The sequence below is a fragment of the Triticum aestivum genome, chromosome 2A, assembly GCF_018294505.1.
Source record: "Triticum aestivum cultivar Chinese Spring chromosome 2A, IWGSC CS RefSeq v2.1, whole genome shotgun sequence".
NCBI classification, from domain to species: Eukaryota; Viridiplantae; Streptophyta; class Magnoliopsida; order Poales; family Poaceae; genus Triticum; species Triticum aestivum.
In genome coordinates, this window is record NC_057797.1 from 578,756,452 (window position 1) to 578,781,552 (window position 25,101).

General features: G+C 45.3%; 2 protein-coding genes across 2 annotated transcripts; both read right to left on the bottom strand.

The window, feature by feature from the left end:
• Positions 1-9,852: 9,852 nt before the first annotated feature.
• Positions 9,853-13,701, bottom strand: LOC123185618 (SUPPRESSOR OF GAMMA RESPONSE 1). Its single transcript, XM_044597472.1, has 6 exons — positions 13,610-13,701; positions 11,996-12,107; positions 11,679-11,859; positions 11,103-11,572; positions 10,230-10,436; positions 9,853-10,139 (listed from the first exon to the last, which is right to left on the bottom strand). Exons 1-6 carry the CDS (start codon positions 13,615-13,617, stop codon positions 10,086-10,088), a joined length of 1,032 nt encoding a protein of 343 aa, XP_044453407.1. The 5' UTR covers positions 13,618-13,701; the 3' UTR covers positions 9,853-10,085.
• Positions 13,702-21,097: 7,396 nt separating this feature from the next.
• LOC123189530 (beta-1,4-mannosyl-glycoprotein 4-beta-N-acetylglucosaminyltransferase) lies at positions 21,098-24,462 on the bottom strand (the record flags this gene model as incomplete). Its single annotated transcript, XM_044601966.1, is given in 2 exon segments — positions 21,098-22,589; positions 24,270-24,462. Coding segments are annotated over 2 exon segments (1,167 nt in total). The 3' UTR covers positions 21,098-21,488.
• Between the last annotated feature and the right edge of the window lie 639 nt (positions 24,463-25,101).

Genomic DNA, 25,101 nt, shown 5'->3' on the forward strand with positions numbered 1-25,101 from the left:
CCTACTCGAGGACGAGCAAGAATCAAGCTTGAGGATGCTTGATACGTCTCCAATGTATCTATAATTTTTTATTGTCACATGCTATTATATTATCTATTCTGGATGTTTTATATGCATTAATATGCTATTTTATATTATTTTTGGAACTAACCTATTAACCTAGAGCCCAGTGCAAGTTTCTGTTTTTTCCTTGTTTTAGAGTTTCACAGAAAAGGAATACCAAATCGAGTCCAAAAGGAATAAAACTTTCACGATGATCTTTGTTGGACCAGAAGGCACCCAGGAGACTTGGAGTGCAAGTCGGAAGAGCCACGAGGCGGCCACAAGGGTAGAGGGCGCCCCCCCCAACCTTGTGGGCCCCTCGGTGGCCTCCTGACCTAGATATTCTTCCTATATATACTCTTATACCCTGAAAACTTCCAGGGGAGCCACGAAACCACTTTTCCACCGCCGCAACCTTCTGTACCGGTGAGATCCCATCTTGGGGCCTTTTCTAGCATCCTGCCGGAGGGGGATTAGATCATGGAGGGCTTCTACATCAACACTATTGCCTCTCCGATGAAGTGTGAGTAGTTTACCACAGACCTATGGGTCCATAGCTAGAAGCTAGATGACTTTTTCTCTCTCTTTGATTCTCAATACCATGTTCTCCTCGATGTTCTTGGAGATCTATTCGATGTAATACTCTTTTGCGGTGTGCTTGCCGAGATCTGATGAATTGTGGATTTATGATCAGCTTATCTATGAATATTATTTGAATCTCCTCTGAACTTATATGCCTCATTTGATATCTTTGCAAGTCTCTTCGAACTATCGATTTGGTTTTGCCAACTAGATTGGTTTTTCTTGCAATGGGAGAAGTGCTTAGCTTTGGGTTCAATCTTGCGGTGCTCGATCCTAGTGACAGAAGGGGAACCGACACGTATTGAATTATTGCCATCGAGCATAACAAGATCGGGTTTTCATCATATTGCTTGAGTTAATCCCGCTACATCATGTCATCTTACTTAATGCATTACTCTGTTCTTATGAACTTAATACTCTAGATGGAGGCAAGAGCCGGTCGATGTGTGGAGTAATAGTAGTAGATGCAAAATCGTTTCGGTCTACTTGACACGGACGTCATGCCTATATTCATGATCATTGCCTTAGAAATCGTCATAACTTTGCGCTTTTCTATCAATTGCTCGGCAGTAATTTGTTCACCCACCGTAATAATTCCTTTCTTGAGAGAAGCCTCTAGTGAAACCTATGGCCCCCGGGTCTATTTTCCATCATACAAGTTTCCGATCTACAATTCTAGTTTCCTATTTACTTTATTTTGCATTCTTTTACTTTCCATTCCATAAACCAAAAATACCAAAAATATTACTTTACCATTTATCCATCTCTATCAGATCTCACTTTACGAATAACCGTGAAGGGATTAACAACCCCTTTATTGTGTTGGTTGCAAGTTGGTGTTTGTTTGTGCAGGTATTCGGTGGATTGATACCTTGGTTCTCAAAACTAAGGGAAATACTTACGCTACTTTGTTGCATCACCCTTCCCTCTTCAAGGGAAAAACCAACGCAAGCTTAGGAGGTAGGAGCAATCATATCAGAATTGTATTTCAATTGGTTCATAACATTTGCATTGAAGTGATCTTGTTTTCTAATGTAGTTTTCAAACTCATAAAGGCATTGGCTAGGGTGCATATTGTGAGGATTGTCATTATCATTGAACTTCATTCGAGAATTTACCTCTACCACCTTAGGCAATGGTGGTGTATTAATCCCATGTATTTCTTCAATAGGAGGTATATTTTTAACATCCTCAGCTTTAATACCTTTTTCCTTCATAGATTTTTTTGCCTCTTGCATATCTTCAGGACTTAGATATAATATACTCCTCTTCTTCGGAGTGGGTATAGGCAGTGTTTCAGGAAGAGTCCAGTCATCATAGTTTTTCAATATGTTATTCGATAATTCCTCAGCTTGCCCAATAGTTCATTCCTTGAAAACACAACCAGCACAATTATCTAGGAAATCCCTAGAAGCATCAGTTAGTCCACTATAGAATATATCAAGTATTTCATTTTTCTTAAGAGGATGATCAGTCAAAGCATTAAGTAACTGGCAAAGCCTCCCCCAAGCTTGTGGGAGGCTCTCCTCTTTAATTTGCACAAAGTTAAATATTTCCTGCAAGGCAACTTGTTTCTTATGAGAAGGGAAATATTTTTCAGAGAAGTAATAAGTCGTATCCTGGGGACTACGCACACAACCAGGAGCAAGAGTATTGTACCAAGCTTTAGCATCACCCTTTAATGAGAATGGAAATAATTTGAGAATAAAGTAATAACGAGTCTTCTCATCATGAGTAAAAAGGGTGGCTATGTCATTCAACTTTGTAAGATGTGCCACAACAGTTTCAGTTTCATAACCATGGAAAGGATCAGATTCAACCAAAGTAATTAACTCTGGGTCGACAGAGAATTCATAATCCTTATCATAAATAAAGATAGGTGAATTAGCAAACTTAGGATCATATTGCATTCTAGCATTCAGAGACTTTTCTTTATACTTGCATAATAATTTCTCTAGATCATCTCTATCCTTACAATCAATACTATCTCTAGTTGTCTCCTCATTCATAACATAACCTTCCGGTACCTTAGGCAATTCATATCTAGGAGGGATAGTTCTCGCAGGTGTTTCAAGATTTTCAGTTTCAAGCTCATCATCAGATTCAACAACATCATGTTGTATTACTCTAGCAATTTGTTCATCAAGGAATTCACCTAGTGGCACATCATCATCATCAAGCAAGGTACTAGAATCATCATAAGTATCATTCATAGCATAAGTAGCATCATCGATAACTTGCGACATATTAGGATTAATAGCATGTGGTGATGTTGCAAGTTTACTTATAACAGAAGGTGAATCTAAAGCAGAACTGGATGGCAGTTCCTTACCTCCCCTTGTCTTAGAGGGATAAATCTTAGTCTTAGCATCCTTCAGATTCTTCATAGTGATAAATTGATAATAATCCCAAGTGATTCAACACATATAGCTATGCTCCCCGGCAACGGCACTAGAAAAAGGTCTTGATAACCCACAAGTATAGGGGATCAAAACCGTTTTCGAGAGTAGAGTATTCAACCCAAATTTATAGATTCGACACAAGGGGATCCAAAGAATATTTGAAGGTACTAGTAGCTGAGTTGTCAATTCAACCACACCTGGAGATTAATTATCTGCAGCAACATGATCAGTAGCAAAGGAATATGATAGTTTTGATAATAGTGAGAGCAACAATGGTAACGGTAATAGTGATAGCAATAGTTTTGTAGCAAGTGCAATAGTAACAATAGCAGTAGTAACTTAGCAAGAACAATATAAGATAAATTCTTAGGCATTGGATCAGTAATTTGTTGGATGATATTCATCATGTGACAGTCATAACCTAGGGCGATATGGCACTAGGTCCAGTTCATAAATATAATGTAGGCATGTATTCCCTAAATAGTCATACGTGCTTATGGAAAGAACTTGCATGACATCTTTGTCCTACCCTCCCGTGGCAGCGGGGTCCAATTGGAAACTAAGGGATATTAAGGCCTCCTTTTAATAGAGAACCGAAACAAAGCATTAACACACGGTGAATACATGAACTCCTCAAACTACGGTCATCACCGGGAGTGGTCCTGACTATTGTCACTTTGGGGTTGCCGGATCATAACACGTAGTAGGTGACTATAACTTGCAAGATCAGATCTAGAACATGGATATAATGGTGATAACAAAAACATTTCAGGTCTGAAATCATGGCACCCGGGCCCAAAGTGACAAGCATTAAGCATGGCAAAGTCATAGCAACATCAATCTCAGAATATAGTGGATATTAGGGATCAATCCCTAATAAAACTAACTAGATTACATGATGAATCTCATCCAACTGCTCACCGACCAGCGAGCCTACGAAGGAATTACTCACTCTCGGTGGGGAGCATCGTGGAATTGGCGATGGATAAGGGTTGGTGATGACGAAGAACGAAGATCCCCCTCTCCGGAGCTCCAAACGGACTCCAAATCTGGCCTCCCGATGAATAATATGAGGTGATGGCGGCACCGTCTCGTGGATCGCGATAATTCTTTCTTCCTGTTTTTTCTGAAAAAATAGGATTTTATAGCGTAGGTTTCAGGGTCTGCGAGGCCATCGGGTGGGGACAACCCACCTGGGCGCGCCAGGAGGGGGCGCGCCCTGGTGGGTTGTGCCCACCCAGGTGCCCCCCTCCGGTGGATCTTGGCTCCAGAAATTCTCTTTATTGATATAAAAAGCCCTCGCAATGTTTCGTTCCTTTCCGAGAACTTTTATTTCTGCACAAAAACAACACCATGGTAGTTCTGCTGAAAACAACACTAGTCCGGGGTTAGTTTCATTTAAATCATGTAAATTAGAGTCCAAAACAAGAGGAAAAGCGTTAGGAAAAGTAGATACGTTGGAGACATATCAGAATACATAAACAAATGCCCTGTCCCTAGTAAGCCTCTACTAAACTACCTCGTTTATCAAAGATGGTTAAGATTTCCTAACCATGGACATGAGTTCTCATTTGATAACGGGATCACATCATTAGGAGAATGATGTGATGGACAAGACCTATCCGTTAGCTTAGCATAATGATCATTCAGTTTTATTGCTATTGTTTTCTTCATGTCAAATACATATTCCTTCGACTATGAGATTATGCAACTCCCGGATACCGGAGGAATACCTTGTGTGCTATCAAACATCACAACATAACTGGGTGATCATAAATATGTTCTACAGGTATCTTCGAAGGTGTTTGTTGAGTTGGCATAGATCGGGATTAGGATTTGTCACTCCGAGTATCGGAGCTCTGGGCCCTCTCAGTAATACACATCATAAGCTTGCAAGAAAATGACTAAGGAGTTGGTCATGAGGTGATGTATTACGGAATGAGTAAAGAGACTTGCCGGTAACCAGATTGAACAAGGTATCAAGATATTGATGATCGAATCTCGGGCAAGTAACACATACAATGGACAAAGGGAATTACGTATGTTGTCATAACGGTTCGACCGATAAAGATCTTCGTAGAATATGTAGGAGCCAATATGGGCATTGCTACTTCTTGAGCTTGTGTTGGTTTTTCCCTTGAAGAGAAAAGGGTGATGCAGCAAAGTAGAGATAAGTATTTCCCTCAGTTAGAGAACCAAGGTATCAATCCAGTAGGAGACAACGCACAAATCACCAATACCTGCACAAACAATCAAACAACTTGCACCCAACGCGATAAAGAGGTTGGCAATCCCTTCATGGTTACTTGCAAAAGTGAGATCTGATAGAGATAGATGAAACTAAACAAAATATAAAGTAAATGTTTTTTAGGTTTTTTGGTTTATAGATCGGAAAGTAAAAGATTGCAAAATAGTAGATATGAAACTTATATGATGGAAAATAGACCTGGGGGTCATAGGATTCACTAGAGGCTTCTCTCAAGATAGCAAATAATACGGTGGGTGAACAAATTATTGTCGATCAATTGATAGAAAAGCGCAAAGTTATGAGGATATCTAAGGCAATGATTATGAAATATAGGCATCACGTCCGTGTCAAGTAGACCGAAAAGATTCTGCATCTACTACTATTACTCCGCACATCGGCCGACTCCTGCCTGCATCTAGAGTATTAAGTTCATGAAGAACAGAGTAACACATTAAGTAAGATGACATAATGTAGAGGAATAAACTCAAGCAATATGATGTAAACCCCATCTTTTTATCCTTGATGGCAACAATACAATACGTGCTTTGCTGCCTCTACTATCACTGGAAAAGGACACCGCGAGACTGAACCGAAAGCTAAGCACTTCTCCCATTGCAAGAAAAACCAATCTAGTTGGCAATATACAAGCCTAGTTCTATAATGGAAAATTGCCACTATCATATGAAAATGACAACATAGGAGACTCTCTATCATCAAGATCGGTGCTACTTTGAAGCACAAGTGTGAAAAAAGGATAGTAACATTGCCCCTTCTCTCTTTTTCTCTCTCTCTTTTTGGCTTCTTTGGCCACCCTTTTTTTAGGCTTCATTGGCCTCTTTTTTTCCTCACATGGGACAATGCTCTAATAATGATGATCATCACACTTTTATTTACTTACAACTCAAGAATTACAACTCGATACTTAGAACAAAATATGACTCTATATGAATTCCTCCGATGGTGTACCGGGACGTGCAATGACTCAAGAGTGACATGTATGAAAGAATTATGAAAGGTGGCTTTGCCACAAATACGATGTCAACTACATGAAGCAATATGACAATGATGGAACGTGTCATAATAAAACGGAATGGCGAAAAGTTGCATGTCAATATATCTCGTAATGGCTATGGAAATGCCATAATAGATAGGTATGGTGGTTGTTTTAAGAAAGGTATATGGTGGGTGTATGGTACCGGCGAAAGTTGCGCGGTACTAGAGAACTAGAAATGGTGGAAGGGTGAGAATGCGTATAATCCATGGACTCAACATTGGTCATAAACAACCCACATACTTATTGCAAAAATCTATTAGTTATTGAAACGAAGTACTATGTGCATGCTTCTAGGGGGATAGATTGGTAGGAAAAGACCATCGCTCGTCCCCGACCGCCACTCATAAGGAAGACAATCAATAAATAAATCATGCTCCAACTTCGTTACATGACGGTTCACCATACGTGCATGCTACGGGAATCACAAACCTTAACACAAGTATTTCTTCAATTCACAATTACTCATTAGCATGACTCTCATATCACCATCTTTATTTCTCAAAACAATCATAAAGAATCAAACTTCTCTTAGTATTTAATGCACTTTATATGAAAGTTTTTATTATACCCCTCTTGGATGTCTATCATATTAGAACTAAATTTATAACCAAAGAAAATTATCATGTTGTTTAGAGACTCTCAAAATAATATAAGTGAAGCATGAGAGTTCAATAATTTCTATAAAATAAATCCACCGCCGTGCTCTAAAAAGATATAAGTGAAGCAATAGAGCAAAATTGCCTAGCTCAAAAGATATAAATGAAGCACGTAGAGTATTCTAATAAATCACAATTCATGCGTGTTCCTCTCAAAAGATGTGTACAGTAAGGATGATTGTTGCAAACTAAAAAGCAAAGAAAAACCAAAGCCTGGTAACTAACTAATGTATAGAGGAAGTACTAATAAGTTTCAAACCCTTTTGAGGGACTGACTGGTTGTTGTTCGTCAGTTTCATGGATATGAAATTTGGAGCGGTGCTCCTAAGTTGGCAAAAAAAAAGGTCTGCTACCACTACAACAGTAAACATAGCTGAGCTATGTTCATCAACAAGCTGCAGGATCATATATACAGCTCCGGGACCAGACGGATTTCGGCGGAGTTTTATAAGAGGTGCTGGCATATCATTAAAGTGGACTTGCTTCCAATGTTCCAGGACTTATTCGCTTCGCTGGACAGCTTCATTTGTTTCATCTGAATTTTGGAACTATTACTTTGCTTCCTAAGAAAACAGAGGCGGTCCGAATTGAGCAATTTAGGCCGATCTGTCTTCTGAATGTAAGTTTCAAAATATTCACCAAGGTGGGGACAAATAGGCTCACACAGATTGCGCATTCTGTGGTGCAGCCATCCCAAACTGCCTTCATGCCGGATAGGAAAGTGGATTTCAAAAAGCGTACGACAAAGTCAAATGGCCATTCCTTCAACAAGCGTTGAGGATGAAAGGTTTTGATCAAGCCTGGCGAAGACAGGTAGAATCTTTCACGCAAAAAGGCAGTGTTGGAATTAAAGTGAATGATGACATAGGTCGCTATTTCCAAACACATAAGGGTCGGAGACAAGGAGATCCAATGTCCCCTATTATGTTCAACATTGTAGTTGATATGTTGACAATTCTAATAGGGAGGGCTAAGGATGTTGGACAGGTAGGTAGCTTGATACCTCATCTAGTTGATGGAGGTGTATCTGTCCTACAGTACGCTGATGATACTATCATCTTTATGGAGCATGACTTGGCAAAGGCGAGAAACATGAAGCTGGTGTTATGCTTGTTCAAGCAATTGTCCTGTCTGAAAATAAATTTTCACAGGAGTGAATTGTTCTGCTTTGGAAGAGCCAAGGAGGAACAAGAGGCATATAAGCAATTGTTCGGGTGTGAATTGGGGGCTTTACCTTTTACGTATTTAGGTATACCCATTCATCATGGTAAGCTAACAAATAGCGAATGGAAATGCATAGAGGATCGATTCGAGAAGAAATTGGACTGCTGGAAGGGCAAACTGATGTCATATGGAGGCAGGTTAGTTCTTATTAATTCAGTGCTCACAAGTATGCCCATGTTCCTTTTGTCCTTTTTCGAAGTACCAGTGGGAGTGCAGAAAAGACTCGACTTCTATCGATCCCGTTTTTTCTGGCAAAGTGATGAGATGAAGAGAAAGTATAGATTAGCTAGATGGGACATTATTTGTCGACCGAAGGACCAAGGGGGTCTTGGTATCGAGAATCTTGAGGTCAAAAACAAATGTCTTCTTAGCAAATGGTTGTATAAGCTTTCTCGAGAGACCGATGACACATGGGCACAGATTCTACGTAATAAGTACCTTCAATCCAAAACCTCATCCCAGGTGACAGCGAGGCCGATGGATTCGCCTTTCTGGAAAGGCCTGATGAGAGTTAAATCGCTCTTTCTTAACCGGACCAAGGTGGTTGTCGGTAACGGTACTTCTACAAGATTCTAGGAGGATACCTGGTTAGGGGATACGCCTCTGGCGGTTCAGTATCCTTCTCTCTATAGTATTATTCAACGGAGAGATGCGACCGTTGAGTCAGTATGTCAGTCCACGCCTCTAAATATTAGCTTCAGGAGAGCATTAGCCGGCAGTCGTTGGGAAGTTTGGCTCCATCTTATAAGAAGAATGATGGATGTTCAACTCTCTCCATGTCCGGACCAGTTGTGTTGGAAGCTTACTAGGAATGGAGAATTTATGGTTAAATCCATGTACTTGGATGTAATTAATGCTAGTTCTATTCCTACGTCGAAACATGTTTGGCATGTCAAAGTTTCCTTGAGAGTTAAAGTGTTCATGTGGTTTGTGCACAAACAAGTCATTTTAACTAAGGATAACTTGATTAAACGCAACTGGACTGCATCCTCTCGTTGTAGCTTTTGTGACAGGGATGAAACAATCAAACACCTATTTCTCGATTGTCCTCTGGCCAAGATTCTATGGCAATCAGTGAACATAGCCTTTAATATTACTCCTCCACATAATATAAACACGTTATTTGGGACGTGGTTGGATGGGATTGAGTCCCAAACAGCGAGACACATTCGTGTAAGAGTATGTGTGTTATTATGGGCTATCTGAAATTGCAGAAATGATTTGGTATTTAACAGAACAACAACTACTCATTTTTTGCAGGTTATATTCCGAGCCACTGCTTTGATCCGTATGTGGTCATTACTCACTCCGACGGAGGCCAGGGAGTGTTTGGTTACTGGATCTATCCGATGGGAGATGGTAGCACGGGATATTTTCAGCCGGTTTGGATGGCGGTCACGTAATAGGATAGGCAATTAGTTTTCCTATCTATCTTTTGCTAGCCGGCTATGGCATCTATTTTTGTTCCTTAGCTCCCTGTGAGTAGCTTTGTTCGAGACTTTTAGACTTATATTAAACCTATTTGCTTGTTAATAAAGGTGGCCGTATGCATCTTTCCAATGCAGAGGCCGGGGAGATCCCCCTTTTCTAAAAAAGAAGGATCATATATACAAAATTTTCTGAGATCCGTCATACATACACAGATATAGTACTCCCTCCGTTTCAAATTATTCGTCGGAGAAATGGATGTATTTAGAACTAAAATACATCTAGATACATCCATATCTGTGACAAATAATTCGGAACGGAGGGAGTACAACATAAGTACATCACGAGAAAAAACCAGCCTCTTCGCGTTGCGCCCCTACTTCAGAACCCCTCCTCGATGAGTTTGGCCTCCGTTTAAAAATAAATAAAAACTTCCTCGACGCGTTATGCTACATGTGCTCCAGCCAGCTGTTGAAGCTATCCAGCGAGTCAAGCTGCATGTCCTGCCGTAAACACACACGAGATAAGGAGATGAGCCATGAGAAATATGCACCGCGAAACGAAACGAGCATGATGAACGCGGCAGCGCTTACGGCCAGAGAGGAGAAGTGCGGAGACGCTCCGAGGTGGGGGAACCCTTGGAGCGCGTCCGTGTCAACAAGAAGCAGATGCTGCTTCTCAGGGTAGGCAGCGTCCGGGGTTCTGCCGCGTGACGGGTGTTCATCAAAGGCATGCGACGAGGTTCCGGCGAGCCATTCCGCGGCTCCCCGGACAGCAGATAGGCGGAACTCTTCCTCCTCCTGTCACGTAACATGAATGACAGTGAAATGAAGGTGACATAATCTGCTAAGTGCTGACTGCTGTGCTCAGTATATGCACAATATTATTAAGTTTGGACGAAAAAGGGATAACTTGAGGGGGTTATCTTGGCAGCAGAACAGGTAAACTGTGTGTCCTATTCAAGATGTGATTTGGGTTCATGAAAAGCTTGACACACAAGCTCAGAGATTTATTGTAGTAATCAGGATCGATTATGTATTGAATCCTATAGTGAAGGAATCAGAAAGTTTTTTTTTTTTTTGCAAACATGACTATTTGTGATACATGGATCTTTATAAGGACCTAAAAGCTTCTGATATATTTCTGAGACTGTTGGATGCACTCTTGCAAGCAGAGAAAATTCTCCTGTCTAGTAGGAGTATCTAATTATTTTTGTGCAGTATAGCATCTGTACTACATGAAACCTACAGTTGAGGAAGGAATTGTTCAGATGGAGGGATCCTAGTATTGCAAGGCTTTGTTCAAGTCAATACCCTACAGTCCTATAAACAGAGTTTATCTGAGTCTACATAGGATTTTATTTGATAGATATAGATAAACTGAAGCTTCGCCTGGTCCATCAATAAAATTAGACAAAACCTTTCACACAAAGTTGATGATAGTTTCATTGGCCAATGAAGATTTACCTGATTCTGCTCGGTTTCGGATGGACTACCGTTTGGGCGACAAGGCTGCAGAGGGTATGTCATTGGGGTTGTAGGATCGATTTTCCCAGCAAATGAATCGGATTCTTCATTAACAGCGAGCATTGCAGACTGCCCAGCTTTCTCTGACGGCAACTGAAAGAAGACTTTGCAAACAACAAGCTCCCCGTCCTTTTCATTTTCATCTACCCCAAGGTGATACTGATGCATCGTCCAATTAGTCTTTTCTGCCTTGGCACCTCCTTTCCTAAGAACCATTATTTTCTTCCACCCTTTTATGTCACCGTTATTATTTAAGATATGTCTAGATTTTCCAGTCTTGTGCCATCTGAGATTCTCATCACAAACATTGTAGTCGTTGCTGCTAATCTTGCGACGCTTGCGTGTGCCAACATCATAGGCATTGCATATTTTGTGGAAGAAGTGACTGGCGATCCCGTCTAATTTGACACCTGCAGACTTATATGAATTAGCTAACGAACACTTACTCTGCGTAGTATGAGCTAACTTTCTAATTCAGAAAGCCCTGATAACAATTCCAAAATACGAATCATGTACCAGGGAGATTTTCCGGATGTGTGTAGCAGATTCCTTCCGCCATCTCTATGGTTGGAATAAAATCATCTATTAGTACATGGGACACTGCCCTGCCAATCTTGCCTTCTAAATGTCCAAGCAGTTCAAGATCCGTTGGATCAAATTTAACACCAATAGGGAGTCCTGGCCACTGTGATGAAACCTGCAATATGAAGACATGAGGGTTCAGCATTTTACACTTTAACCAAGAGGAAGAAAAGACCACCATACCACTATTTGGAAACAGAGGGGCATAAAAGTAAATGAAACAGTCATATTAAATAGTTAATGGTACTTACATCACTATTATCAATGCGACGTTCGCAGTTTGGGCACTCCATCCCTGCTTCTGGAACCAATTCCCCGTTTCTTATCATCGTAGCAATTATCTTGCCAGTAACAATGAATGGCCTAAAGTAGAAACGTGTGAGATAAATCTATTTTTGGAAGCATCGTTTGATGCCTAGGCTAGCAGATAAATAATTTAATTACTGGTGTATGGTAGAGACCCCACTTGTGTCAACAAAAAGCTATCTGCCTTTTTTTAGATTCACAATGTTGCAACTAGACTAAATGGGAATATATGAACGGATTTGTACACATAGACATCTATCTGAATTTCTATGTTCAGTCATAGGATATTAATTGCGGTGAACAGATTTAAAGCCAACTACACCCTCGGTCCCATAATATAAGGCGTTTTTACAAACTAAAACAGCTTGCAAAAACATGTTATATTATGGGACGGAGGGGGTAGTCAAGAATGGTCATGTTCACTAACTCGGAGAAAAATCCTAGGAATGAAGATAATTAGTTATGTGCTAATTATGATAAATTTGATAGATTAGCACTTGTTTGCAGATCTTTTGCCCTGCATTTCTATTTTCAACGTATGTAGCCAGAGACAAATACAGATCACCGATCTCAGTTTCTGAAGAAAGAGGAGCCTGATGCAGGGCATGCCCGTTGATTGATCTGAAGAGCCAGTGATTTAAGCAACATGCACTTGGTGACAACATGTCCAATCATGATCAGATATTCACATTGGCAGAATGCAATCGACAGTTTCCAGCGAGAAACACTTTGATTCATGACGCCCCCCTGAAACCTGTAGCTGTCATTTTTGTGTCACTGCAAGCAAACGCAAATCAGCAATGTCTACCATATGAAGTGGAGCAGCACGAGATGACCACGAGACAGACAGGTTCGACCGGAGAGCACCACGAGATCAGACTCAGATCAGTCTCTACTTCAAAGAACAGAACGGAACTGAACAGAGCCCTTCTCTGCTTCCTCCGAGTCCGAGAGGTTGGTCCCTCCTCCTCCAGCACCAATTCAAGCACACCGCGAAGCCCCTGCACCGACAGGTAGAAGCAGGCCGGATTCACGACGGCGGCGCGGCGGCGTTACCCTCCTCTGTTTCGGTCTTTTTTTTTCAGAACTCCTGTGCTTCCTTCGGGAGGAAGGCTCCTCCAGCACCACAAACTGTCCCAAAGCCAAAAACCCCAGCACTGCCTGCCACTGTAGCGACCAACGAGGGGAAGAGGAAACTGGCCGGAATCGCGTCGGCCGCGTTACACCGGTCTGCTCTCCGACGATCTCGCGCGCGTTTGCTCCGTCAGACTGACACCTCCTCTGCCGCGCGCTCAAGCTCCGGAGGAGCATTGGCCCCCTCCGTTCTCCTCCAGAACCACGCTCCACGCACCAGAATCCACCGCTCGCCGATCAGCCGCGACGCCTCTCTGAATCAAAGCCGAAACCCTCCCACACCATCAAAATCCCCAGCCCCCTCGCAACACAGAAGCAGATAACACCCCAAACCGCGTGTGAAAAAAAATCACCCGAGCAGCAGAGAGAGAGAGAGAGACCGAGTCGAGAGGAGAAGCAGAAGAGTCCAGACGCGGCTCACTTACTCTGCCATGGCGGGCGCCCGGCTGCGCTGCGGAGGCTCGGGAACGGTGGTGAGACACCTGAGAGCAGAGTGGTGAGGGGGGAAGAGAGAGATGGGAGTGTCCAAGCCTCCGATGCGCGCGCCCTTAAATAGGCGAGGGGCAAGAAGACGCGCACCGTGACCAGCGCGCCTGTCCAAATCGTGCGCAGCAAACAAGCCTCCTCCCTCCCTCTCCCCTCTCTCTCTCTCTCTCTCTCTCTCTCTCTCTCTCTCTCTCTCTCCAAATCGTTTTCCCCAGCGCAGCAAACAAGCCTCCTCCCCCTCTCTCTCTCTCTGTGTGTGTGGAGGACTGGGCTCGGCGTGGACTCGGCTTGCCCTCCTTGCTCTTAGACTCTTTTCTACGAGAGGAAACTTTTCCTATACGCTTTGTGCGATCAGCACTCTGCACTAACCCTAAAACGAGAGTGCTTTGCGGTGCGTTTTGTGGTAAGCGAGAGGATGATCCACTCCAGTGAAACAAGACTTTGCACAACCCGCTCGCAGAAAAGCCCTCCATTAGTGTCCGGCGTACGACTCCCTTGGTCCAAATAAAACTGATTTGTTCTGCAATCTTGTTCAGTTGTACTACTACATTGGTTCGATCAGGTAGGCGAACATGTCTTCTATGTGAAGCCTTTCATATGAGTTGAGTGTCAGCATCATCATGGTTCAGCCTCCATGGATTCGATCTCAGGAACGCAGCCAGTCCAAGTCAAGAGGACGAAGGAGACAGAGGGCACCAAACAAGAGCGTGGCGATTTCACACGGTCTCGCCGTAAAAAAGCGCACAGAAGTGAATGGGTTGGCCTGCCCTGATCTGAGCCAACCCCAACCGTTGCCCATCCAACGCTGAGAAAGTGAACTTTTCAAATTTTACCTGATTCTGGTTTTCAGGGCATATGTTGCCCCTTTTAGATACGAGGAAGTAGTATCCACTAGTACGTATTATATTTGGGATTACTGCTTTGCCGAACTCAGGAAGAATCTTGTCAAGATTTTCTTCATGTACTAGTACTATGTAGTATGTGCACGGGTCTTCTCCTGGTCAAACTGTATTACAAAATCTGCTTTTTAGATCTGGCAAACTTGCCAACAAGATTTCGAAACGGCATGGAAATGGATACGGCCTATCAGAGGAATGCACAGCAGCAGGCCGCCCCCGGACCAGCCTTCCCTAGTATACCCGGTCTCGGTCGGCATCGGCATCCACGGCCAGCCCCTAGTGAGAGGGGGCTGGGGATTGTTTCTTGCATTGTATTGCCGTCACATCACCAAAGAGCAAAATTGACAAATTTGATCCATGGACAAAATCAAATCACAGAATGAACTATCCGTGAAACTATTTCACTTGGCTGATCTTTTTGTGTGACGCCCGACACGAAGACGTCACACTGCACTGTGCAACGCCTCACAGATAGGCGCTACAAGCCTGGCCAACATCGCACCCATGTGATCCGAAAATTATAAAGTCAGTGTGCAGCGCCTAAGAGCCGGCGCCACACTATACAGTGTAGCGCCTAGCTTCTAGGCGTTGCACTAGTGGTTGCTTCATTTTGTAGTGCAACCACTAGTGCAGCGCCTGAGAGCTAGGCGCCACACTATACAGTGCAGCGCCTAGCTCGTAGGCTCTGCACAATGACTTAGCAATTTTTAGGCAGTTTGGGGTGCAACGTTGGCCAGGCGCGTAGCGCCTATCTGTGAGGAATTGCACAATGTAGTGTGACGCCTTCATGTCGGGCGTCACACAAAAATATCACCTGCGTGAAATACTTTCACGAGCAGTTCATTTTGTGATTTGATTTCGTCCACATATCAAATTTATCAAATTTGCCTCACCAAAGCGTCCAATGGTTCAAGCCGGCTGCCCCTGCCCCTTGCCCCCCTAATCTTCCTCTCCAAGGCAAACAAGGTTTGAACACACTTGGGCACAACGTGTTGCCTTGCCCCAAACATGGAACCACGCGTAAACATGTACAGTGAGAGATGGAGCGGGCAGAGGTGACTAGCGAGTCGCCCCTCTAGTCTTGCCGATCCCTTTGTGTCCAAGAAAAAAAAAGGTTATGTGTGTTTGATTTTTCCTTTACGGCATCCTTTGCTTGTTTTTTTTTTTTGAGAAAAACCATCCTTTGTGTTTAAACCAACAATTAATTGCCTTTGGTTGGCCCGCAACGACACAAAGAATGGAAAATGTATTGATGCTCCACATGAAATCATAGAACGAGTTCGTTTGTTTGTGAAGGATTGAAGGAAAGTTCATGGGAAGCCAGACAAGCGGACCAAACCTGCTATTATTCAAAGATGGCATGCGCCAGATGACGGGTGGTTCAAAGCAAACGCTGATGGTGCAACATCACGGCATGGTGGAAAGGGAGGAGGCGGTGTTGTGCTCCGCGATAAGGCCAACTCCATCGCGCGACCCTATCCTATCCGGCCCCGTCCGTTTGGGGTAAAAGGGACAAAGGAGGCGGCCCAGCGCGCGACGGCCCGGACCCATCTTGTCCGTTTTGTGTCCGGTCTGACCCATTTCGAGCGCAAACTTGCGCCGGGTGACATCAAACGGACGCGCGCTCGTCCGCGTCGGGGCCGCGTGGCAGGCGGCCACCCACCTCCCACCCACCCAAATCAATGCGCACGAGCGGGCGGCCCCACCTGTCATCCTCACGTCGAGCGGTCGCCGTCCTTCTTTAAGTGGGAAGCGTGGACGGGTCATCGTCCACACTGCCCCACGCCACCCAGCGGCCTCCTCGAACCCCGACAGCGCAGAAACCCTAGCCTGACTCCTCCTCGAGCTCGCCGGCCGCCCACCTCGCCATGGGCTTCTGGAACGGCAAGGGCAAGCACGACCGCGAGGCCGGCTCCTCCTCGGGGCGCCGCCGCGCCTCCGTGAAGAAGGAGGAGCCTGCGTCTCCGTCGCGCTCCTCCCGTCGGGCCCCCGCTCCACCGCCGCACTCCTCCCGTCGAGCCCCCGCGCCGGCCCCCTTCACCATTGCCCCTAGGCCCTCCGGCGAGCGCGACCGGCAGTACATCTGCGCGGACGTGTGCCGGAGGTACTGGGAGACGAGGACGCCGGTCCCGTGGAGCGACGCCCACCTCCCCAACGGGTGGCACCTCTCCGCGGACCGGGTCCCCATCCCGCCAGTGCCGGCGACCGGCCGTGCACGGCGCGATGAGATCAACCGCCGCCGCCACCTCCTCCCCGACGACCTGTACTACGATCACAGGTATGCCCCCGACTCGCCGCTCTGGGACACATGGCTCCAGGACGAGCACGACGTGCGGCGCGCGTCCTACTTCGCCGGCACCGTGTCGGGGCCGCGGAGGCCACGTGCAGAGCCGCGCGGGCGTACGCGGGTGCGTGGCCTGACGCCCACGCCGTCGCCTTCCCCGTCTCCGTCGCCCCTCCCCCTCCTCGCATGACAGTGGAGGAGGAGGCCCGTCTCCTGCAGCGTGTCATGGACGACTCCATGAACACGCACGACGGGCGGCAGTGGGACGGCCTGGAGGAGGCCATGGCCCTCTCTGCCGCCGGGGACGTCGCCTTCCCGGAGCTGCAGCTGGCGGCCGTCACGGCGGCCGCCAAGGAGGAGCCGATGGAGGAGGACTCGCCCGCGTTCGAGAAGCTCCTGGGCCAGGGGTGGGGCTGGTCGTGCACTGCGCCGGAGATGGCCGCCGACCTGGGCGTGAACTGGTGCCCCACTCCGGAGCGGGAGGCCTCGCCACGGGAGGAGGTGGTGCAGGCAGCTCCGGCCGTCCAGCCCGCCCCCGTCCACCACGCACCTCCGGCCCACCTGTGGACGCCGCCGGAGTACGTCGACCTCGTCAGCGACGACGACGATGACACCGGCGGCCAGTGAAGACGGCCACGGCCACGGCACTGACGGGCGCGGCAGGAGCGCGCGGGAGGCGGAGGCATTTTTTTATTTTGTTTTATATGTTAATTATGAAAAATGGGCCTTTTAAGTGGCCGTGGAAACTGGGCCGTTTTGTGGCCGCCCCCTATATATATATTATGTTTTTTTTAAATGTGTTTATTTAGTTTTTTAGTTATTTCATTTTAGTTTTAATATTTCTTTTATTCACGTCCACCCCGAACACGATTTGGGGTGCGGCCGCGCGGTGCGCGCACGCACGACCCATCTGACAAAGGCGGACACGGACGAACCCATCAGCGCTCCAAAGGGACAAAATCCGGCCAATCCGGACGTCCGTTTGGAGTCGTGCGGTGGAGTTGGCCTAACAACGGGGGCTTCCTCGCTAGTGCATGTCACTTTTTCCCCACGGCTGCTGACCCGGTAGTAGCAGAGATTATGGCTTGCAAGCGTGCTCTGTTGGTAGCGACAGAAATTAATGCTCAGAGGGTACACGTCGAGCTGGACAGCCAGGCTCTCGTACAAACTATCAACAATCCAGAGAAGAACCTGCCTGCTTCAGGGCCTTGGCTAGAGGAGATCAAGACCATGCTACGAAGCTTTGTTGTTTTTAGAGTCTCGTGGGTTTTAGACGTTCTGCAAATGTTGCCGCACATAAATTAGTTAAGTTAAGGGTAGGAGAAGAACTATATAAGGTTTTGGTTTGGATCACCGCCAGAGTGCATTTTGGATGCCATCACCGACGAGATTCCGAACTTCATTTAAGAAAATAAAGCGGCGACATTTACCCTAAAAACGATTAATTGCCCGTCACTCTGTGCATTAAGGCCGAGCACATTTTTATCTGCCAGGCGAGGATTTAAGCAGGTGACTTCGTGTGTATGATGCGCTCCATTTGCGCATAGTTCGGGGTTTTCTTTTGCGAATGAAATTGCACATTCTGTTTTAAAAACTGTTTTGTTTACCCCCTAAAAAAACTGTTTTATGTCCGTAAAAAAGCTCGATGCTGTGTATTGGGTGTATTTTATTTTATTGTGGGGTGTTTATTGAGTGTATTTTTGGCTGGCATTGTGGGGAAGAACGGTAGGAGTTGGATCAATTGGCTAAGGATATGGGACACCTGCTGCCAGTACATGTGCTACTCTCTCCACTCGAAGAAACTTGTCCCACAATTGTTTTTATAATAAATGTATCTAGCACTAATTTGATGTTAGATACATCCATTTTAGGAACAAGATTTTTTAAACGGAAAAAGTATTTATAACCATCATGGAGTACATGTATGTATTTAACGGTGGCATGACACTTACGTTGACTTGTCCCCGCTCAAGACCAAGACTTCCTTCTCCTCTGGTCGTAAAACTGAATTTTTTGTTCACTGCATACGTATCCCTACGCCTGCACAGTCCCTTGTGCTGGGTCTATGGAAATGATTCGCGGGAGGCATTAGCTCGCTGGTACTGCCGGACGAGACAGCACGAGAAGAAATCGTGGCAAATCCACTGCCTGTTCCATCTGCACAGCCACGGGCGGCTGCGTGGATAAAGTCCAGTCAACTTGGCCTGACGCCACTGTGGTCAAGTCTCGCCATGGCTTGCGTGCAGGTTGCTACTTACTAGTAGTAGAACCGGTGAACGAACGGCAGAGACGGAACAGCAGACCTCCGCCCTGATGAATAATATACGTGCGGCGAGAGAGATGATTACAGTTATTCGATGCATTGTTTTAGACAGGTAATTTGCAATACTAATTCTCAATAACATAACTGCTTCTCAGTAACTTACAACTAGTAAAGAGTCGCTATCTAATAACTAGTGTAACAAACTGAGGATAAAACAGGCCCTCGACAAGGTGCATATTAGGCCCAGCGGTGGAGCAAGACTGCCGCTGCAGTTACATATTGTTCAAGGCCTTCTACAGAAACCTAATAAAGGAAAAACTCAACTGACAAGACAAAACTGGAGGCAAAACTATTGAAATACTGCACCAATAAACTTGATAACACAAGCGCTACAAGAGATTAAATTAGAAACAAAGACTAAAACTGGTGAAAAGGAGCAACTGAGGACTGGAGGACTGGAGAAAGAGAGACCGAAGAACGAAGAAGCTACCTAAACTGGTAAACTTGTCATCCTCTACAAAATAACGACTGATAATAAAAAGCACATGAATGAATTACAGAAAGCAAAATGGTAATAAACTGATAACTGAGTATTGCATTTTCTTCCCTTTCTAGTTTGGAGGACATGTCCCAGTGTTCTTCTAACAGATTGTTTGTTAATCATCACTCCCTCTGTTTCGCTACTTGATATAATCGAGTCTCTCATTCAATTGTTGTTTTAGACAAGTAATTTGCAAAACTAATTCTTCATAAAATAATTGCTTCTCAGTAACTTTCGATCAGCCAAGCCCACGACAAGTTGCAAATTAACCCCAGCAGTGGAGCAAGACTACCACTGCAGTTAGATACCGTTCAAAGCACAAATGTATTCAGCTACAGGAACCTACCAAGTTTCAAACCAATTTGGCCCCAGTCAAGCATAACTACAGGGACAAGGAGGAAACACGCCACTAAAAATTGCCTGGCATTATCCAAAAAAGAAACTAAAATTTGCCTAGCAAAATATTCGAACACTGACAGGAACATATTTGCCACACACCGGACAGGGAAAGCAATTATGCATTTCTAGGCAGAAGATGAAACACTTGCAGCTCTGCAAGCCGTAGTTCTGAAAAGATCAGCAGGTTAATAGATACCTAAACCACATGCACAATTAGGATTTGGTACACCACCATTCTTTAATCTACTATACATTTAGATTAGAAAAATGTATTGGTACCACAACATAAACAAAAAGGTTCTTTAGCTTCAGATAAGGTATTGGTACTACAAATAATGAAAATTCAACAGAAGCACGTTATAAAGGTGCAAATCCCTTGCTACTTAACACAACTCGTAAACAACTGAGGGATTATTCCTTCAGTTTTAAACTTCAGAACAAAAAAAGTCCATACACAAAGAAACCTATTGCATGATACTTGGAAACTCGCACATTCCGGCTCAATGGAGTTAACTGTGTCAAACAAATAAGACAAACAGAGCATAATTGATTCACTGGAACCAAACACGAAATGCTGAATGACCAAACATCTTGAGGAGGTTCGTTCAGCAAGAAGCCTTCAAGACCTTTTACAAGACCCCATAACACAAAAGCGATAACTTGGGAAAACAAGGGGCAGGAAAACATGCACGGGAAAAACTGAATAGATGATTCCCTGCAACTTTTTTTTGCCACGGCACCTTTCAAGTCTGTTCACAGCTGCAAAATGTTGAAGTTGTACTTACCCGGTCACCTAAGTTTCAAAACAGTCTTGGAAGCCAGAACTTCTTAAGATGGGAATCAGAAAATCCAGTAGTCAGGAAATCAGATTTTCATCGGTGCCATCAACACAAAAAGGTTTAAAATATGAACACATGCAGATACTTACCCGGTCACCTAAGTTTCAAAACAGTCTTGGAAGCCAGAACTTCTTAAGATGGGAATCAGAAAATCCAGTAGTCAGGAAATCAGATTTTCATCGGTGCCATCAACACAAAAAGGTTTAAAATATGAACACATGCATATGTAATTATCTGCACGGTAAGGCCACTTGTACAGCATATAAATCTGAAATCTCACATAGTGTTCATTTCTCCATTACAGCTTCGAGTTTACACATCAATCAGGGAGGAAATATGAATGGCAATGACTTCTGGTGGTAAGCATACACCGTTGAGCTCTTCTGGGAAGGTAACGATCAAGCATGCGCTATGCTGTCATATCCTCCAATGTTCCATTACACGGCACAAAATCATGAACTTGTCCATAACCACTAGCCCAAGCAACCGTCCAACTTAGCCAATCATATCAGATGCAATTGCAACAGCCAACCACTCAAGCAGCTTAGGCAGTGGCACCCATGCACAACAGCTTGCAAAGTAAACCACAGAACCTAGCCACTTTCTCTCCTGCAGTTCCCGGGGAGAAGATAACGGTACCGGTCAAAATTCTGAAGCAGATAACTAGGAAGATGAACAGCAGAGAATGTGCTTGGAATGTTGCCCAACTTTGCAATGATTTCTTGGAACGTATACTCTTCAGGAAGCATGTCAAAAAGATCCGCCCCTCTGCAAATGACATCTTGAATCCTCTCAGGGTTCAGGAAGTACTTGAATCTGATCCTATCCACATGGCTATAAGCTTTCATCTTGAAGGCAAAATCACTGATGTGCCGGAAACAAAAACTGCAGTGCCACCCTGAATCGGCAAGAAGTTGATCTGTCTGCCGAAAATGAGCATATCTTGTCTTCCCAGATACGTATCTGTGAATTGACGCCCTCCAACTCTTGTCATCCAGAAAAAACTCAAACGAGTACAGATAATTCCTGAGCTGAAGATGGAGTATCTTAGGAGTGTCGTCACACCATCTTAAGAGATTGATGGTGTGGCCACTTGGGATTTCATCAACATCTGACATGATCAATATGTCGTCATTTTCAATTCTTGCAATCCTAATGAGCTGATCCAGGGCAACCCTCTGAAATGACTCCTCAACAAATGGATTTTCCCCCTTCATGAATCTTCCTCCATATGTGCCATATGTCAGCCGCGATTCAGCAAACCTAAATCGATGGCGGTTTTCCTTGAAGTAGAGTGGCTTTACCACGCCAGTGAAAGTTGAGTTGGACTCAAGCAGGACGAACTCTGACACATAGGGGCTGAGTTCATTCCAACGAAGTTCAAGGATATCAAGCTCATTACTGAAGAGTACAGCATCAAACACACGGCGTGGAGTCTCCCGGACTTTCCACCCATGTAACTTGCAGAGGTTCTCCATGGTGACATTCTCATTGTAGTAGTGAGGGATTATCTTGAAAGGCTCGGGAGGAGATTCCCATATTGGCCGGAGGAAGTATGTGACCTTCTGACCATGCGCATATATCATTAACATTACCAGCGGCACACCAATCAAGAGAGCCAGAAGTACCCTAAAATCAAACCCCCGAAGCGCACACTTGAGCCTTGACATGGCCATAACTGCCTTTGAGGTGGGCTGCAAGTGAATGAATTCATAAATAAATTAGATAAGAAAGCAATAATAGACATAAGTAAATTCATGAAGGAAATAAGTACACCAGGCAATGATATGCTGGTGGTACACATAACTGAAGGAGCGTTTTAACATCGGTTCATTCAGGTTCAGAGGTAGCAAAACAGATGACTGAATATAAATTTGACGGTGGGATATTTTAAGCTGAGCAATTTACCTAAAAATAATCAGGAAATATTACACGTAATTGGGAATCATTTGGTGAATCACGTTTGAGGACAGACTCAGATGCAAGGAAATATTACACGTAATTGGGAATCATTTGGTGAATCACGTTTGAGGACAGACTCAGATGCAAGGAAAAACAGGTCTACTGTCCTGCAACTCGTCGATGCACGGAACAGAAGACGAGCATGCTGTTTGTTCTGGTTCAGAGGTATAACAGACTAAATTACTGAATTAGGAAATTTTGCATTCGAGGAGAGGCGTATAAGGAAAATGGCTTGAAAAGCTCATGTGTGAGCACAGATATCCAACTTTTCACTTGCTGATGACAAAAGGGTGTTACCATATCACGCCATTAAAAACGGCAAGAACAAGGTAACTTACTACAGCACCAGAGCATTTCCACCGCTCGACACAAACTGAAGACCTAGCACAACTACTTGAGGCAACCATTTAAAATTCAGGCACACACATGTATACTCTGTAAAGTCTATATCCCTAAAGCAGGAACAAACACATGCCTGCACGGCAATAACCAAAGCCTGCTTGCCAAAAGGATATAACCTCCCAAAGCAGTTGCGGAACATTCCCTTTTCACAACAAGATATGCTACAGCCATAAAAGGTTGCATGAAAAGGTCATCAGAAACTGACCACCAGCGTGTAAAACTAGTAAACTACTACAGTAACGAGCCAATGAAGAACTAGCGCCAGAGCTACAAGCACGAATCCAAAAGGATAAGGACAGCATCAGTCACAAATAATGAAGCGCGAGGTTGGCAAGATTATGCAAGATAGCAACAGCTGAACCTGGAGCGGTGGGAAATCAAAATGTCCAAGCTACAATCGAGACCAGCGCTATCAACAAGAACACTAGCTACAGACATACCGGTACTGATAACTAACCGAAAGCTGCCCCTTTCCCTAACCAAATTTTAGGGTTGAACAGTCGAGCTTAAACCTGCAATTTTGCAGGCCAACGAAGTTTTCACAGCAAAAGCGCTCGTGAACGAAGAAAGAAGCAGAAAAGCCCCCTGCTCATCGCAAGAAATTTTAGTAGTGCCGCGGTTGGGGATAGCAGCCCAAAAACACGCGATTCCGACACGTCGCGAGATTCTTCTACCTCCAAAAAGGCGTGAAGAATCCGAACTCCGTGGCTCCACCTAACAATATCCCCTCATCATCCGAAGCAAAAGCATGGAAGAGCAGAGGGCCTCCTCCTCTGCTCCTCCCAATCCTACCAAATTCCGACCGGCATCCCAACAGAAAATCGGAGCACAGGAAAATAAAATAAAGCAGCAGCACGCATCGACGCCGAATCGAGGTACAGTACAAGGCAGCAAGCATGCGGCGCGGACCTAATGCTCTGGGCACCCCGATGAGGGAAGCACGCATCTCGGGGGCCATGGAATCAACCCAACGCGGCGAAGAGGGCAGATCTGGAAGGGGAATGGCTCACCTCGCCGCAGACGCTGTTGCAGATGCCGTCGTCCTTCTTGTGGGTGTAGCGGCCGGCCTCGGGCATCGCGGCGGCGAGGAGGAACCCGCCACCAGAGCAAGGCAAGGGACGGGGAACTGGAAACAATTCCCCTCCAACTCCAAGGCAGCCGCGCACGGGGCGGGGGCTCCTCCAATGGCGCGCGGGCCGACGGAGGCGCGCGGGCCGACGCAGACGCGCGCGCTTGGGCCGCCGGAATCCACCGAGCGATCGCCGGCGGGGAGCTGCGCCGCTGCGCGGGGGGCTCCGACTCCGCTCCGCTCCGGTGGTTGGTTGGGTGGCTCGAGGCCTCGGGGTCTTTAGGCCCCTGCCGTTTCCCTTCCCGTTACGGGGGTCTCGGTCGGGCCGTGCTGTGCTGTGCCGGGGTGGGGCTCTGGAGGAGAAGAGAGGAGGGTAATTTTCTCGCGTTGCGCAACGAACGAAGTGAGGTTAAACGTGGAGGCGGAGGAGTCTGGAGCGTTTGCGCTCCCGAACCGCCTAATTATAGCCGTTTGGGTGGCCGCTTTTGTCCGCACCGCCGGGCGGCAGCAGGCCTCGTGCGCCACGCACAATGTTCCTCTTCCTCTTGGGATGGATAATAGGACGGGCATCCAACGAATATGCTTCCAAGCATCATTGTTTTTGCCCATCTCACAAACAAAACTAGTAGGAGTAGTAGTAGTGTTGGATTATGGATAGGCTTAGGCTCATATAAGACACTAATCCCTGGTTAATCTTAAGGCCCATGTATGAGATGGCAGGTGGTGGAAAGTTTAGTCCCACCTTGCTAGTTGAGGAGAGTTGAGACCCTTTT